Source organism: Lissotriton helveticus, chromosome 1_1 (assembly GCF_964261635.1).
Source record: "Lissotriton helveticus chromosome 1_1, aLisHel1.1, whole genome shotgun sequence".
Lineage (NCBI taxonomy): Eukaryota > Metazoa > Chordata > Amphibia > Caudata > Salamandridae > Lissotriton > Lissotriton helveticus.
In genome coordinates this window covers 1,418,391,059-1,418,405,209 of record NC_136057.1, presented here as the reverse complement: position 1 = coordinate 1,418,405,209, position 14,151 = coordinate 1,418,391,059, and the positions used below count along the sequence as shown (strand labels likewise).

Below are 14,151 nucleotides of genomic sequence, written 5' to 3'. Positions count from 1 at the left end.
AAGCCTCACTATCTGATCTTTGTTGAAGCTGGTCATGTTTCTCTTTTGAGTTTTGCTCTTCGTTGGTTTCGTTGTGTCCGATTTTCAGCAGTTTTCATGTATTTTTCTTGTCTTGATTAATCTAAATGACTGATGAGTAGCAAATTAATTCAACCTGACCCGTCCTGCCCAGTCAGAATGCTCTGCTTCTTTGGGTCCCTCGCATCCGCATGAAGGATCCACTCTTTGATTTACTCCTCCCCTCCTTCTTCTATTACAGGTCTATCCGCTGGTTGGACAGAAGCATCGCTGCCAACCAGAACCCTAACAGCCAGAACATCTTTGCAATCATTCAAGGAGGTCTGGACCCCAAACTCCGGAAGAGGTGTTTGGATGGTGAGTACCGGGCTTGCTCCCTCTTGTAAAGTAGTCAAAAGATTTAAGGAGCTAGTAGCTATAGGAATACCCTTATGCTGCAGGAATCTTTGAGGGACCTGCACTTCACAAGTGCGATTGCCGGTGTGGCTGAGTCTAATATTTATCCTTCTGAGATCGTTGATTTATGTGAACACCTTTTATTGAAGCACCATGGGACGATTGATGTTTTAATTATTAGTAGTATTTATAGACAGGATCTTTTTTTAATGTATAATCCTTTGCTGAGAGACTTGTTTTTTGTTACTTTATTTTTTTCTACAAGAGAAGAGAATCCGTTCTTTTTGAGCCTGTTCAGTTGAATATAAACACAGAATTAACACAGATCTCTGTCCTCCAGGCAAACACCCGTGTGTTTCTCAGATGAAAATATAACAACATTTTGCATAGGCGGTCCTCAATCTGTTGTCTCACCTCCTTTTGAAGTGCCAGCTATTTTCAAACCCTAACTAGCTTTCTCAATTCGGTGAGCTACCTTACCAGCTATCAAGCTCTTAATTAGTTAAAAAATAAATATAAATATATTTATATATGTTTATTAAAAAAACCAAAGGTTATTGGGACGTGCTTCTTAAGTTCAGATTTTACACACATAAAACCATAGAAATTCAGCAGTTATAGTTAATAAGTAACTATAACTGGGGCCCTAAGGTAACAATAACTCCCTCCCCCGCCATGCACAGTTTTTTCATCAATAATTTTACAGCCAATGTTGCAGTGATATTATCAATGATGTTATAGAAAATGCCATGAGTGAAGTAATATGTGAGGTATTTAGCAGTACATGGCGAGGGCTCCAGTTATAGGTACTTGATATGTGGATGGCGCTGTGCTGATCCTCTGTTTAAAGACTGTGCTGCATGAATTACAACAGATTTTGGCCCTTTCTAGCTCGGCATGGATGGCACTGTACTAATCCTATGCCTAAAAACTTTGCTAGAAAACAGACATTTGAGGTGAGCAGATTCAAAGTGTTGCTGGTGTATACAGGAGCTGCTGTCCACCTAAACTTGGGAATTACCTAGAGTTCTCTGATATATATATATATAAATATATATATCAGTCTTGATTTCAGCTCCTGGACCTTTCTCCCACCATCCTTCAATTCCTTTCTCTATCTTACCCATCAAGGTTCTTCATCCCTGCTTTCTTCCTTGGCCAATCCTTTCTTATCTTTCTCTTCCTCCTTTTTAGGGCTCGGCCTATGCCCCCTGCGTCAGCAGGGGGGGCGGAGCTCCGAGCTCCTTATGTTAGGGGTTCTGGATAGTGCAGGAAAAATTCCTCAGTGCGCGAGCATGTTTCGTGGTGTTCTGTGCCATCTGCATGGCAATTCGTCCTCTCACAGCTGTGTTTTTTTAAGGCTTCACGCAATAGGCCCTAGGAATGTTGCTCTCTCTATTTCCTGCATATCCCGTGCCCGAACGCGCCTGAGATGCCATAAATTCCCAATTACCAGATGTCAGGGTCCGTTCGCGCATTCACGAGTCTGTAGTTTTGTTGAGCTGTAAGTGCGCGCATGCTGTCTCCCCGGCCAGGAGAATGCCATGAATTCTCAATTACGAGCTGTCAGAGGTGCCGGTAATTGAAGGCAGATGGCAGGCTTTTCGCGTGTTTCCAAAAGGCATTTAGTAATAGGAAAATGCTGTGAAATCTGCTGGTCCACTTCTCTGTAATCCAGATATTCGAAGTAGCAGATTTTGGCCTGGATCACTACAGAAGTGCCCTGCGCAGAACCATAACGTACTTCTAGCATCTGTGCCTCAAAATAGTATGAATTGTCTTTTTGTTTTTTTCAGTGTTCCAATTTTACAGGCTCACAAGTATATGTTACTTGGCACCGTAGAGCTAGAAATAATTGACTTGTAAATAGACGCTGAAGTACCTTTTAAAATGGCTCCCAATATGCAACACATGGATATTCTCCATGATGAAGGGCAGGTACTTTGTGGAGCTGCCATGGATCAGTTCTTTCCTATTAGTACACATAGTCACCTTGAAATAATGTTTTTTAAGTATTTTTTGTTAAAAGGGTGAGATAATTTGGGTGAAAAGGACATTTCCATGTTGATACACCCACCTGTCTACTACGTTTACTTTATTTTTATTTTATAGGAGCACATTATTATAACTTAAAGACAACTGTCTCTGTCAGCTTCAACAGATGTTTTTGGACACCTTGTGAGTTTCAAAGAATCAGGCCTTTTCTCTCCTAAATCCTCAGTATCCCTGGCCAGCTCTGCATTGACCCATGAAGCACACAGCTTGTTAATGTGTTATGAGGCAGAGGCTAATATGATTTTCCCTTTCTGCCCTGCACCTTAGCTTTTGGACTGCTGGCGGACTTTCTGCTGTGGCAATCCTTGGCTAAAAACAGGAAACATGCTATCCACTTCCAATAACTATTGTGAAAATGATTAATTAAGAAGGGTAACTTGAATTGCCTCATGATTTAAGTAAACAGGAAATCGAAGCCCAGGGAAACGCGATGCACTCGTTGCCAGCTAGCCAGCACAGCTGCAATACCCTGCCTGAGTAAAAAATACATTCATTCTTTTCAGAGCTCCATATTCCATTATATATCTATTGCCGCCCTTTCACAACACCATGAACGATAATAACGTGAATGTGTGACTTATAATGGCTGAAAAAGATTTCAACTTCCAAACAGCGGGGTGCATATTGTGAATGTATTCAACAAAACCGAACAGCAAATTCTTGGGGGAGAATATAAAACGCTTCTGTCACCCATAAAGGTGCACCAGTACTGGGGCGAGTAGGGAAGGGGAGGGACAAAGCAACAGGTATGGTTTTTGGTGGCACAAATTGTTGAAAAGGCCCTCCGTGAACGTTTTTATAATTTGATACTGTTGACTTCTAAAATTACCCGAATGAGAGATATCTCTCAACTAGGAGGCTTCAGCAAAATAAACATCAGGGTGTGCTCAAAAGTACATGAGATTAGCCTAACATTAAGCGTCGGATTAGTCGAGGCAAAATATTATAATTGATTTGTGCAAAAAAATAAATAGCACATTCAGATTCTTGTCAATTATGCATGACAATACCCTGAATACTCAACAGATTGTACCATGATCAGCATTAGAAAATCCACAAATAAGCACCAAGCTATGTAAGAAAAAGCATTAGCTTCTCATTCAAAAATTAGAATTTGCTCAAACATATTCAATTAGACTCCAGCACATGGCACCACTGGATCACCCGCTCACAAATATATCGACCTTCAAACGTGTGCATTCTTTTACCATTTAGTGCTGTGTGCAGCTCTGTGCTGTAGAGTGCTGTGTGCTGTAGAGTGATGTGTGCTGTATAGTGCAGAGTGCTGTGTGCTGTTGATTCCAGAGTGCTGTGTGCAGTTGAGTGCAGAGTGCTGTGTGCTGTAGAGTGCTGTGTGCTGTAGAGTGCTGTGTGCTGAAGAGTGCTGTGTGCTGTAGAGTGGTGTGTCCTGAGAAGTGCTGTGTGCTGTAGAGTGCTTTGTGCTGTAGAGTGCTTTGTGCTGTATGCTGAAGAGTGCTGTGTGCTGAAGTGTGCTGAAGAGTGCTGAGAAGTGCTGTGTGCTGTAGAGTGCGGTGTGCTGAAGAGTGCGGTGTGCTGAAGAGTGCGGTGTGCTGAAGAGTGCTGTGTGCTGAAGAGTGCTGTGTGCTGAAGAGTGCTGTGTGCTGAAGAGTGCTGTGTGCTGTAGAGTGCTGTGCCCCGAGAAGTGCTGTCCTGAAGAGTGCTGTGTGCTGTAGAGTGCTGTTTGCTGTAGAGTGCTGTGTGCTGTAGAGTGCTGTGTGCTGTACAGTGCAGAGTGCTGTGTGCTGTTGTTTCCAGAGTGCTGTGTGCAGTTGAGTGCAGAGTGCTGTGTGCTGTAGAGTGCTGTGTGCTGTAGAGTGCTGTGTGCTGTAGAGTGCTGTGTGCTGTAGAGTGCTGTGTGCTGTAGAGTGATGTGTGCTGTGTGCTGCAGAGTGCTGTGTGCTGTAGAGTGCTGTGTGCTGTAGAGTGCTGTGTGCTGTAGAGTGCTGTGTGCTGTAGAGTGCTGTGTGCTGTAGAGTGCTGTGTGCAGTAGAGTGCTGTGTGCTGTGTGCTGTAGAGTGGTGTGTGCTGTAGAGTGATGTGTGCTGAGAGTGCAGAGTGCAGTTTCAGAGTGCAGTTTCAGAGTGCAGTTTCAGAGTGCAGATTCAGAGTGCAGATTCAGAGTGCAGATTCAGAGTGCAGATTCAGAGTGCAGATTCAGAGTGCAGATTCAGAGTGCAGATTCAGAGTGCAGATTCAGAGTGCAGATTCAGAGTGCAGAGTGCGGATTGAGAGTGCAGAGTGCAGAGTGCAGAGTGCAGAGTGCGAGTGCAGAGTGCAGAGTGCAGAGTGCAGATTGAGAGTGCAGAGTGCGAGTGCAGAGTGCAGATTGAGAGTGCAGAGTGCAGATTGAGAGTGCAGAGTGCAGATTGAGAGTGCAGATTGAGAGTGCAGAGTGCAGATTGAGAGTGCAGATTGAGAGTGCAGATTGAGAGTGCAGAGTGCAGAGTGCAGAGTGCAGAGTGCAGAGTGCAGAGTGCAGAGTGCAGAGTGCAGAGTGCAGAGTGCAGATTGAGAGTGCAGAGTGCAGATTGAGAGTGCAGAGTGCAGATTGAGAGTGCAGATTGAGAGTGCAGATTGAGAGTGCAGATTGAGAGTGCAGAGTGCAGATTGAGAGTGCAGAGTGCAGATTGAGAGTGCAGAGTGCAGATTGAGAGTGCAGAGTGCAGATTGAGAGTGCAGAGTGCAGATTGAGAGTGCAGAGTGCAGATTGAGAGTGCAGAGTGCAGATTGAGAGTGCAGAGTGCAGATTGAGAGTGCAGAGTGCAGAGTGCAGAGTGCAGATTGAAGATTGAGAGTGCAGAGTGCAGAGTGCAGAGTGCAGAGTGCAGAGTGCAGAGTGCAGAGTGCAGAGTGCAGATTGAGAGTGCAGAGTGCAGATTGAGAGTGCAGAGTACAGATTGAGAGTGCAGAGTGCAGATTGAGAGTGCAGAGTGCAGATTGAGAGTGCAGAGTGCAGATTGAGAGTGCAGAGTGCAGATTGAGAGTGCAGAGTGCGAGTGCAGAGTGCAGATTGAGAGTGCAGAGTGCAGATTGAGAGTGCAGATTGAGAGTGCAGAGTGCAGATTGAGAGTGCAGAGTGCAGATTGAGAGTGCAGAGTGCAGATTGAGAGTGCAGAGTGCAGATTGAGAGTGCAGATTGAGAGTGCAGAGTGCAGATTGAGAGTGCAGAGTGCAGATTGAGAGTGCAGAGTGCAGATTGAGAGTGCAGAGTGCAGATTGAGAGTGCAGATTCAGAGTGCAGAGTGCAGATTGAGAGTGCAGAGTGCAGATTGAGAGTGCAGAGTGCAGATTGAGAGTGCAGAGTGCAGATTGAGAGTGCAGAGTGCAGAGTGCAGATTGAAGATTGAGAGTGCAGATTGCAGAGTGCAGAGTGCAGATTGAGAGTGCAGAGTGCAGATTGAGAGTGCAGAGTGCAGATTGAGAGTGCAGAGTGCAGAGTGCAGAGTGCAGAGTGCAGATTGAAGATTGAGAGTGCAGATTGCAGAGTGCAGATTGAAGATTGAGAGTGCAGATTGCAGAGTGCAGAGTGCAGATTGAGAGTGCAGAGTGCAGATTGAGAGTGCAGAGTGCAGATTGAGAGTGCAGAGTGCAGATTGAGAGTGCAGATTGAGAGTGCAGAGTGCAGATTGAGAGTGCAGAGTGCAGATTGAGAGTGCAGAGTGCAGATTGAGAGTGCAGAGTGCAGATTGAGAGTGCAGAGTGCAGATTGAGAGTGCAGAGTGCAGAGTGCAGATTGAAGATTGAGAGTGCAGAGTGCAGAGTGCAGAGTGCAGATTGAGAGTGCAGATTGAGAGTGCAGATTCAGAGTGCAGATTCAGAGTGCAGAGTGCAGATTCAGAGTGCAGATTCAGAGTGCAGATTCAGAGTGCAGAGTGCAGATTCAGAGTGCAGATTCAGAGTGCAGATTCAGAGTGCAGAGTGCAGATTCAGAGTGCAGATTCAGAGTGCAGATTCAGAGTGCAGATTCAGAGTGCAGATTCAGAGTGCAGAGTGCAGATTGAGAGTGCAGAGTGCAGATTGAGAGTGCAGAGTGCAGATTGAGAGTGCAGAGTGCAGATTGAGAGTGCAGAGTGCAGATTGAGAGTGCAGAGTGCAGATTGAGAGTGCAGAGTGCAGATTGAGAGTGCAGAGTGCAGATTGAGAGTGCAGAGTGCAGATTGAGAGTGCAGATTGAGAGTGCAGAGTGCAGATTGAGAGTGCAGAGTGCAGATTGAGAGTGCAGAGTGCAGATTGAGAGTGCAGAGTGCAGATTGAGAGTGCAGAGTGCAGATTGAGAGTGCAGAGTGCAGATTGAGAGTGCAGAGTGCAGATTGAGAGTGCAGAGTGCAGATTGAGAGTGCAGAGTGCAGATTGAGAGTGCAGAGTGCAGATTGAGAGTGCAGATTGAGAGTGCAGAGTGCAGATTGAGAGTGCAGAGTGCAGAGTGCAGATTGAGAGTGCAGAGTGCAGATTGAGAGTGCAGAGTGCAGAGTGCAGATTGAGAGTGCAGAGTGCAGATTGAGAGTGCAGAGTGCAGAGTGCAGATTGAGAGTGCAGAGTGCAGATTGAGAGTGCAGATTGAGAGTGCAGAGTGCAGATTGAGAGTGCAGAGTGCAGATTGAGAGTGCAGAGTGCAGAGTGCAGATTGAGAGTGCAGAGTGCGAGTGCAGAGTGCAGATTGAGAGTGCAGATTGAGAGTGCAGATTGAGAGTGCGGATTGAGAGTGCAGATTGAGAGTGCAGAGTGCAGATTGAGAGTGCAGAGTGCAGATTGAGAGTGCAGAGTGCAGATTGAGAGTGCAGATTGAGAGTGCAGAGTGCAGATTGAGAGTGCAGAGTGCAGAGTGCAGAGTGCAGATTGAGAGTGCAGATTGAGAGTGCAGAGTGCAGATTGAGAGTGCAGAGTGCAGATTGAGAGTGCAGAGTGCAGATTGAGAGTGCAGAGTGCAGAGTGCAGAGTGCAGATTGAGAGTGCAGATTGAGAGTGCAGATTGAGAGTGCGGAGTGCAGATTGAGAGTGCAGAGTGCAGATTGAGAGTGCAGAGTGCAGATTGAGAGTGCAGAGTGCAGATTGAGAGTGCAGATTGAGAGTGCAGAGTGCAGATTGAGAGTGCAGAGTGCAGATTGAGAGTGCAGAGTGCAGAGTGCAGATTGAGAGTGCAGAGTGCAGAGTGCAGATTGAGAGTGCAGATTGAGAGTGCAGATTGAGAGTGCGGATTGAGAGTGCAGAGTGCAGATTCAGAGTGCAGAGTGCAGATTGAGAGTGCAGAGTGCAGAGTGCAGATTGAGAGTGCAGAGTGCAGATTGAGAGTGCAGAGTGCAGAGTGCAGATTGAGAGTGCAGAGTGCAGAGTGCAGATTGAGAGTGCAGAGTGCAGATTGAGAGTGCAGATTGAGAGTGCAGAGTGCAGATTGAGAGTGCAGAGTGCAGATTGAGAGTGCAGAGTGCAGATTGAGAGTGCAGAGTGCAGATTGAGAGTGCAGAGTGCAGAGTGCAGATTGAGAGTGCAGAGTGCAGAGTGCAGAGTGCAGATTGAGAGTGCAGAGTGCAGATTGAGAGTGCAGAGTGCGAGTGCAGAGTGCAGATTGAGAGTGCAGAGTGCAGATTGAGAGTGCAGAGTGCAGATTGAGAGTGCAGATTGAGAGTGCAGAGTGCAGATTGAGAGTGCAGAGTGCAGAGTGCAGATTGAGAGTGCAGAGTGCAGATTGAGAGTGCAGAGTGCAGAGTGCAGATTGAGAGTGCAGAGTGCAGATTGAGAGTGCAGAGTGCAGAGTGCAGATTGAGAGTGCAGATTGAGAGTGCAGAGTGCAGAGTGCAGATTGAGAGTGCAGAGTGCAGATTGAGAGTGCAGAGTGCAGATTGAGAGTGCAGAGTGCAGATTGAGAGTGCAGAGTGCAGATTGAGAGTGCAGAGTGCAGATTGAGAGTGCAGAGTGCAGATTGAGAGTGCAGAGTGCAGAGTGCAGATTGAGAGTGCAGAGTGCAGATTGAGAGTGCAGAGTGCAGAGTGCAGATTGAGAGTGCAGAGTGCAGATTCAGAGTGCAGATTCAGAGTGCAGATTGAGAGTGCAGAGTGCAGATTCAGAGTGCAGATTCAGAGTGCAGATTCAGAGTTCAGAGTGCAGAGTGCAGATTGAGAGTGCAGAGTGCAGATTGAGAGTGCAGAGTGCAGATTGAGAGTGCAGAGTGCAGATTGAGAGTGCAGAGTGCAGATTGAGAGTGCAGAGTGCAGAGTGCAGATTGAGAGTGCAGATTGAGAGTGCAGAGTGCAGAGTGCAGATTGAGAGTGCAGAGTGCAGATTCAGAGTGCAGAGTGCAGATTCAGAGTGCAGATTCAGAGTGCAGATTCAGAGTTCAGAGTGCAGAGTGCAGATTCAGAGTGCAGATTCAGAGTGCAGAGTGCAGATTGAGAGTAGTGCAGATTGAGAGTAGTGCAGATTGAGAGTAGTGCAGATTGAGAGTAGTGCAGATTGAGAGTAGTGCAGATTGATAGTAGTGCAGATTGAGGGCCCGATGTAGGTAAAACCCATTTAACGATTTTAAAATACCGATTCCTACCGAATCGGTATATTGAAATCGGAAAATGATATGTAGGGAAAAAATTTCGGAAAATTACCGAATCGGTAACAATCGGTATCGTGGGTCGATACCTACCGAATCGGTATTCGCCGATTCGGTAAGTACCGAATCGGCGAGTACCGAATCGGCAAATACCGATTCGGTAATTGAAATACACCCCCGTGGGCCAAATGGCCCATAGGAAAGCATTGTAAATTCCGATTCGGTATTTACCGATTCGGTATTCGGCGAATACCGAATCGGTAAATACCGAATCGGTAAATACGGAATCGGCGAGCAAGTAAAAGTGAAACTAATGACAACAGCCAATGAGGTGGAAGCACCCTCCCCCACCCTAGCAGGGAGTGGATACCCAGGCAGGTGCAACTCATTAGAACTTTCTGGAGAGGCAGCCTGAGCTGAGCATTCACAGTGAGCAGCAGTGGTAGCACTATCCTGAACTGTGTGGAAATGGCAAGCAGCTCTGAGAGCCAGAAGATTGAGCGCAAGCGCAAGGCCAAGTTCAGCACCAAGGAGCTGCAAGTGTTGGTGGAGGAGGTGGTGAGGGTCCACAGGCAGCTGTTTGGGAGGCTGTCTCTCACAGTCCCAGAGAGCACCAAGAGGAACCTGTGGATTGCAATCGGTGGGAGGGTGAACGCAGTTGGTGTCACCCCCAGGAGCCTGGCCGACCTCAAAAAGAGGTTTTATGACATTCGCAGCCTCACCAAGAGGAAACTGGCCGAGCTGCACAAGCAGGCAGGACTAACAGTTGGAGGAAGGAACCCGGCGCCACCCCTCACTGACCTTGAGGAACTTGTGTCCATGACAATTGAGAGTGAGAGTGTGCTGGGAGTTGGGGACCTGGACAGCTCATCCAGAGCCAAAGCAAAAGGTAAGAAGCATGCACAGCATGACACACCCTACCAGACACCTCCCCTTTAGCCCCAATGCACAGCCAAACCCCAGCCCAGTACTGCTAGCAACATACATGAGCAATGCATCATGATAAATGTAGTCAGCTAAAGTAGTAACAAATGCCAGTGCACATTCAAATGAAATGCACCTGGAAAATGAATCAGAGTACTGAAAATGAGATGTGCAATGCTTTTATTGTAGTGACTGTAAGACATTTGCACTCAGTTCACAAATGCTTCTTTATACCTAGGGGCACCATCAGGCAGTGGAGCAGCGGCTACACAAGCTCCAGCACCATCAGACAGTGCGGTGGCAGGGCCAAGCAGCATTGTACCATCACAGGAGGAGGAGGAGGAGGAGAACAGCAGTGCCGTGTGCAATGAGGATGACACAGGACATACCCTCTCATTTCCCCACTCCCCCCTACTGTCACTAACGCCCCCATTGCAGTTCTCACCGGAAATTTCACCCACACAGACCCACCCAGCACCTGCCACATCTCCTGCCAGGAGGATCACCGTTGCACCATTGAACATCATGGAGGGAGCAGCGGCTCAGGCTCCTGCACCCACCCCTGCAACACCCGTGGCACACCAGCCCACACAGCAGGCCAGCAGCAATCGGCGCAGGCCACGCACATCCAGCCCCGCTTCGCCAGCACGGGAGGGCAGTGTATTCCAAGGGCTGGAGGGGAGTATGGTCCGGATCCAAAGGATGCAGGCCAAGTCGATCCTGGCTTGCCAGCGCCAATTGCGGCAGCACAACCTGCACATGGGGGAGATGACAAAGGGGTTTAAGAGTTTCGTTGAGAGCAACAAGGAAATAGCTACTGGACTGGGGCGCATGACTACTGCCATTACCCAGCTATGCAGTAAGATGGAGGAGCACGAGCACTGTAGGCGCAGGGATGCCCGCGTGCAAAACCGGGCAATGAACCGCCTTGCAGCAGCAACCGCCCAGCTATGCCGCCGAGGGGCTAACATGGAGGACTGCCTCACCCAGAACTCTTCTGAGGTGACCAGGGGCATGGCCCGCATCACCACTGCCATGGAGGCACTAATTATATCAAACACGGTGGTGAATCCTGCCCTGGACGTGGGCGAGGCTGGGGACACCAGCAGCCGCAGCAGCCCGGCCAGTGCTGTATCTGAGCCGCACCGGAGCAGCAGGCGCTCCGCTGAGGCAGCCGGACACACAGAAGGTGGTGAGCCACATCCAAGTGGGTCAGCTAAGCGCAGCAAGAAGTAAGACTGCCAGGGTGGGTGAGGCAACCCGGACAATTTACATTCCCCACCTATTCTGTTATTGTTTAATTTGTTGCACATCAGTGCAGTAACGTTGTGCCAACATTATTACATTTATTTTTTTTCCACATCCATTGACATGTCTGTGCATCTGTACTCACTCAGAAATAGTTTTCTGTTATCTCCTCACGTCTGTATCTGCCATCACTTGGCGTAGACACCCCAGCAGGTTGTGTTTGTGGCACAGCAATGTCATCGTCAGGGTCCTCGTAGTCAGACAACTCTACCTCTGTGCCCTTCTTGACCGCAAGGTTGTGCAACATTGCACAGACAGCAATTATCTTGCAGCAAGTGATGGGGGTATATTGTCTAGCACCTCTGCTCTTGTGCAGGCATCTGAACCTGCTTTTCCAGATGCCGAAGGTCCGTTCGACTACATTCCTTGTGCTTTTGTGTGCACGGTTATACCTCCTTTGGCTGGGTGTTGAGGGGTTGAGGTAGGGGGTGAGAATGAATGAGCGGAGGGCATATGCACTGTCGCCTAGAAGAAAAAGGGGTAACATTACTCACATGCATACATGTACTTCACACTGCTATTTAGGTTATGGGGGTCTGACACTGTGTCTTACCTAGGAGGTATCCTTCACCGAATTCCCCTGCCGTCAGCCGTGCATAAATTCCGCTATTTTGAAAGATGTAGGAGTCATGGGTACTCCCTGGAAATTTTGCTACCACGTCAGTGATGACACACTTGGCATTACAAATCACCTGCACATTTATGGTGTGCCGTGACTTCCGATTGCGGTATACATATTCTGTGGCAGCAGGGGGACAAATCGGAATGTGTGTGCCATCTATGCAGCCAATGATGTGGGGAAATCTTGCCATCTGATAGAAGTCTGCTTTTGTCTGTACCAGTTCTGCATGGGTTGCAGGGAAGGAAATGTATTGGTCCATCCTGTCAATCATGGCATCAAGGAACTTGTGGAAGAACCGTGACAGGCAGCTCTGGCTCACCCCTCCTACCGAAGCTACTGCACTTTGATAGCTGCCAGACGCCAGCAGGTGTAGGCTGCATAGCACCTGCACGTGCACTGGGATTGCGTGTGCCTATGGGTGGGGTGCTGCAACAGGGGTTGGAGGTCCCTTATGAGCTCTAAGATGGTCTCTGGGTCCAGCCTGTACCTCTGTAGGATCTCTGCATCTGTCTGCATGAACAGGGTGATCCGCTGTCTATACACCTGCTCCTCTCTCAGCCATTCCCTCTCTCCATCCTGCTGTAGCCGTAGCCGTCTTGCTATGACATAAAAAGCTGCCATGGTGCAAGCAGAAATGCATTTTGGGTCCTTTTTTATAGGTTGCACCTGGTTACCACCTGATTCCAATCTATGGTAAAAACCGATTCTTAAATACCGATTTTGACGCTTATTCGGTATTTCAGAGCTTTCCTACATCTCAATCTTAAGTTTTTCACACAGAATCGGTTTTATACCGAATCGGTAATTTTACAGATTCGATATCTGTACCGAATCGGTTTATTTTTCCCGATTCTGTGTTTTCCGATTCGGTATTACACCGATTCGGTGATATTTCCGATTCCGTATTTTTTACAGATTCGGTTTTGTTACCGATTCGGTATATTTGCCGATTCGGTGTAATTTCCGATTTGGTAATCTACCGAAAGGGTAACTTTTCCGATTCGGTATTTTTACCGAATCGGGCGGTTTTTGGACTCCTACATCCCGAGGGATTGATACCGGTCGGTAACGGCCGAAAATACCGCATTTCAGCCGTTACCGACCGACCTACATCGGGCCCTGAGAGTGCAGTTGGAGAGTAGTGCAGTTGGAGAGTAGTGCAGTTGGAGAGTAGTGCAGATGGAGAGTAGTGCAGATGGAGAGTAGTGCAGATGGAGAGTAGTGCAGATGGAGAGTAGTGCAGATGGAGAGTAGTGCAGATGGAGAGTAGTGCAGATGGAGAGTAGTGCAGATGGAGAGTAGTGCAGATGGAGAGTAGTGCAGATGGAGAGTAGTGCAGATGGAGAGTAGTGCAGATGGAGAGTGCAGATTGAGAGTAGTGCAGATTGGGAGTAGTGCAGATTGTGAGTGCAGAGTGCAGGGTGCAGATTCAGAGTGTAGGGTGCAGATTCAGAGTGCAGATTGTGAGTGCAGAGTTCAGAGTGCAGATTGTGAGTGCAGAGTTCAGAGTGCAGATTGTGAGTGCAGAGTTCAGAGTGCAGATTGTGAGTGCAGAGTTCAGAGTGCAGATTTAGAGTGACTGAGTGTAAAGTGACAGTGAGTGCAGAGTGACTGCAGAGACAGTGTGTAAGGGTGCAGGGTGCACATTGTGTTAGTGTGCAGAATGAGTGTGCAGGATAAACAGTGTGTGACTATGCAGGGTGACATTGGGAGTGTGCGGGTGAGCAGTGTGTGAATGTGTGGGGGCAGTGTGTGAGTGTGCAGAAAACACCACATACACCACACACACATACCACACACACACACACCATACACACACCACACACACATACACCACACACACATACACACACACCACCACTACACGCTTCCACTAAACACACACACCAACAGCCATCACTGCACAATTCCTACAGGCACACACATCCACCACACATCAATGCACACACCAATTGATAACGCATCCACCAATTAATATTGTACCTATCGCACTATGCTGCACTTTACCTTTTAAAGATATTGCGTTAAACTGCAGCATGCCACCATTGATAACATTCCAATCCAACACGCATATCTCCAACACACACCACATGTTTCCACTCCAAAACACATGCCTAAAACACATTGCCATTTACAACGCCATTATCTCTAACTCAAACAAACCCGAGCCCTAATGCATTCCTAATGCTTGTTTCCCCTTTTGTACCTTACTCTCTCTTGCTCCTGGTCAAAGTCGATGATGAAAAACATGTCCCAGTCCTCAATATAC

General features: G+C 47.8%; 1 protein-coding gene across 1 annotated transcript in view; it reads left to right on the top strand.

The window, feature by feature from the left end:
- Window positions 1-14,151, top strand: part of QTRT1 (queuine tRNA-ribosyltransferase catalytic subunit 1) — a 345,830-nt gene that overhangs the window by 164,533 nt on the left and 167,146 nt on the right. Inside the window, exon 5 of the mRNA XM_078685122.1 lies at window positions 260-375. Coding sequence (XP_078541248.1) covers window positions 260-375 — 116 coding nt within the window. The remainder of the gene's footprint in view (window positions 1-259; window positions 376-14,151) is intronic.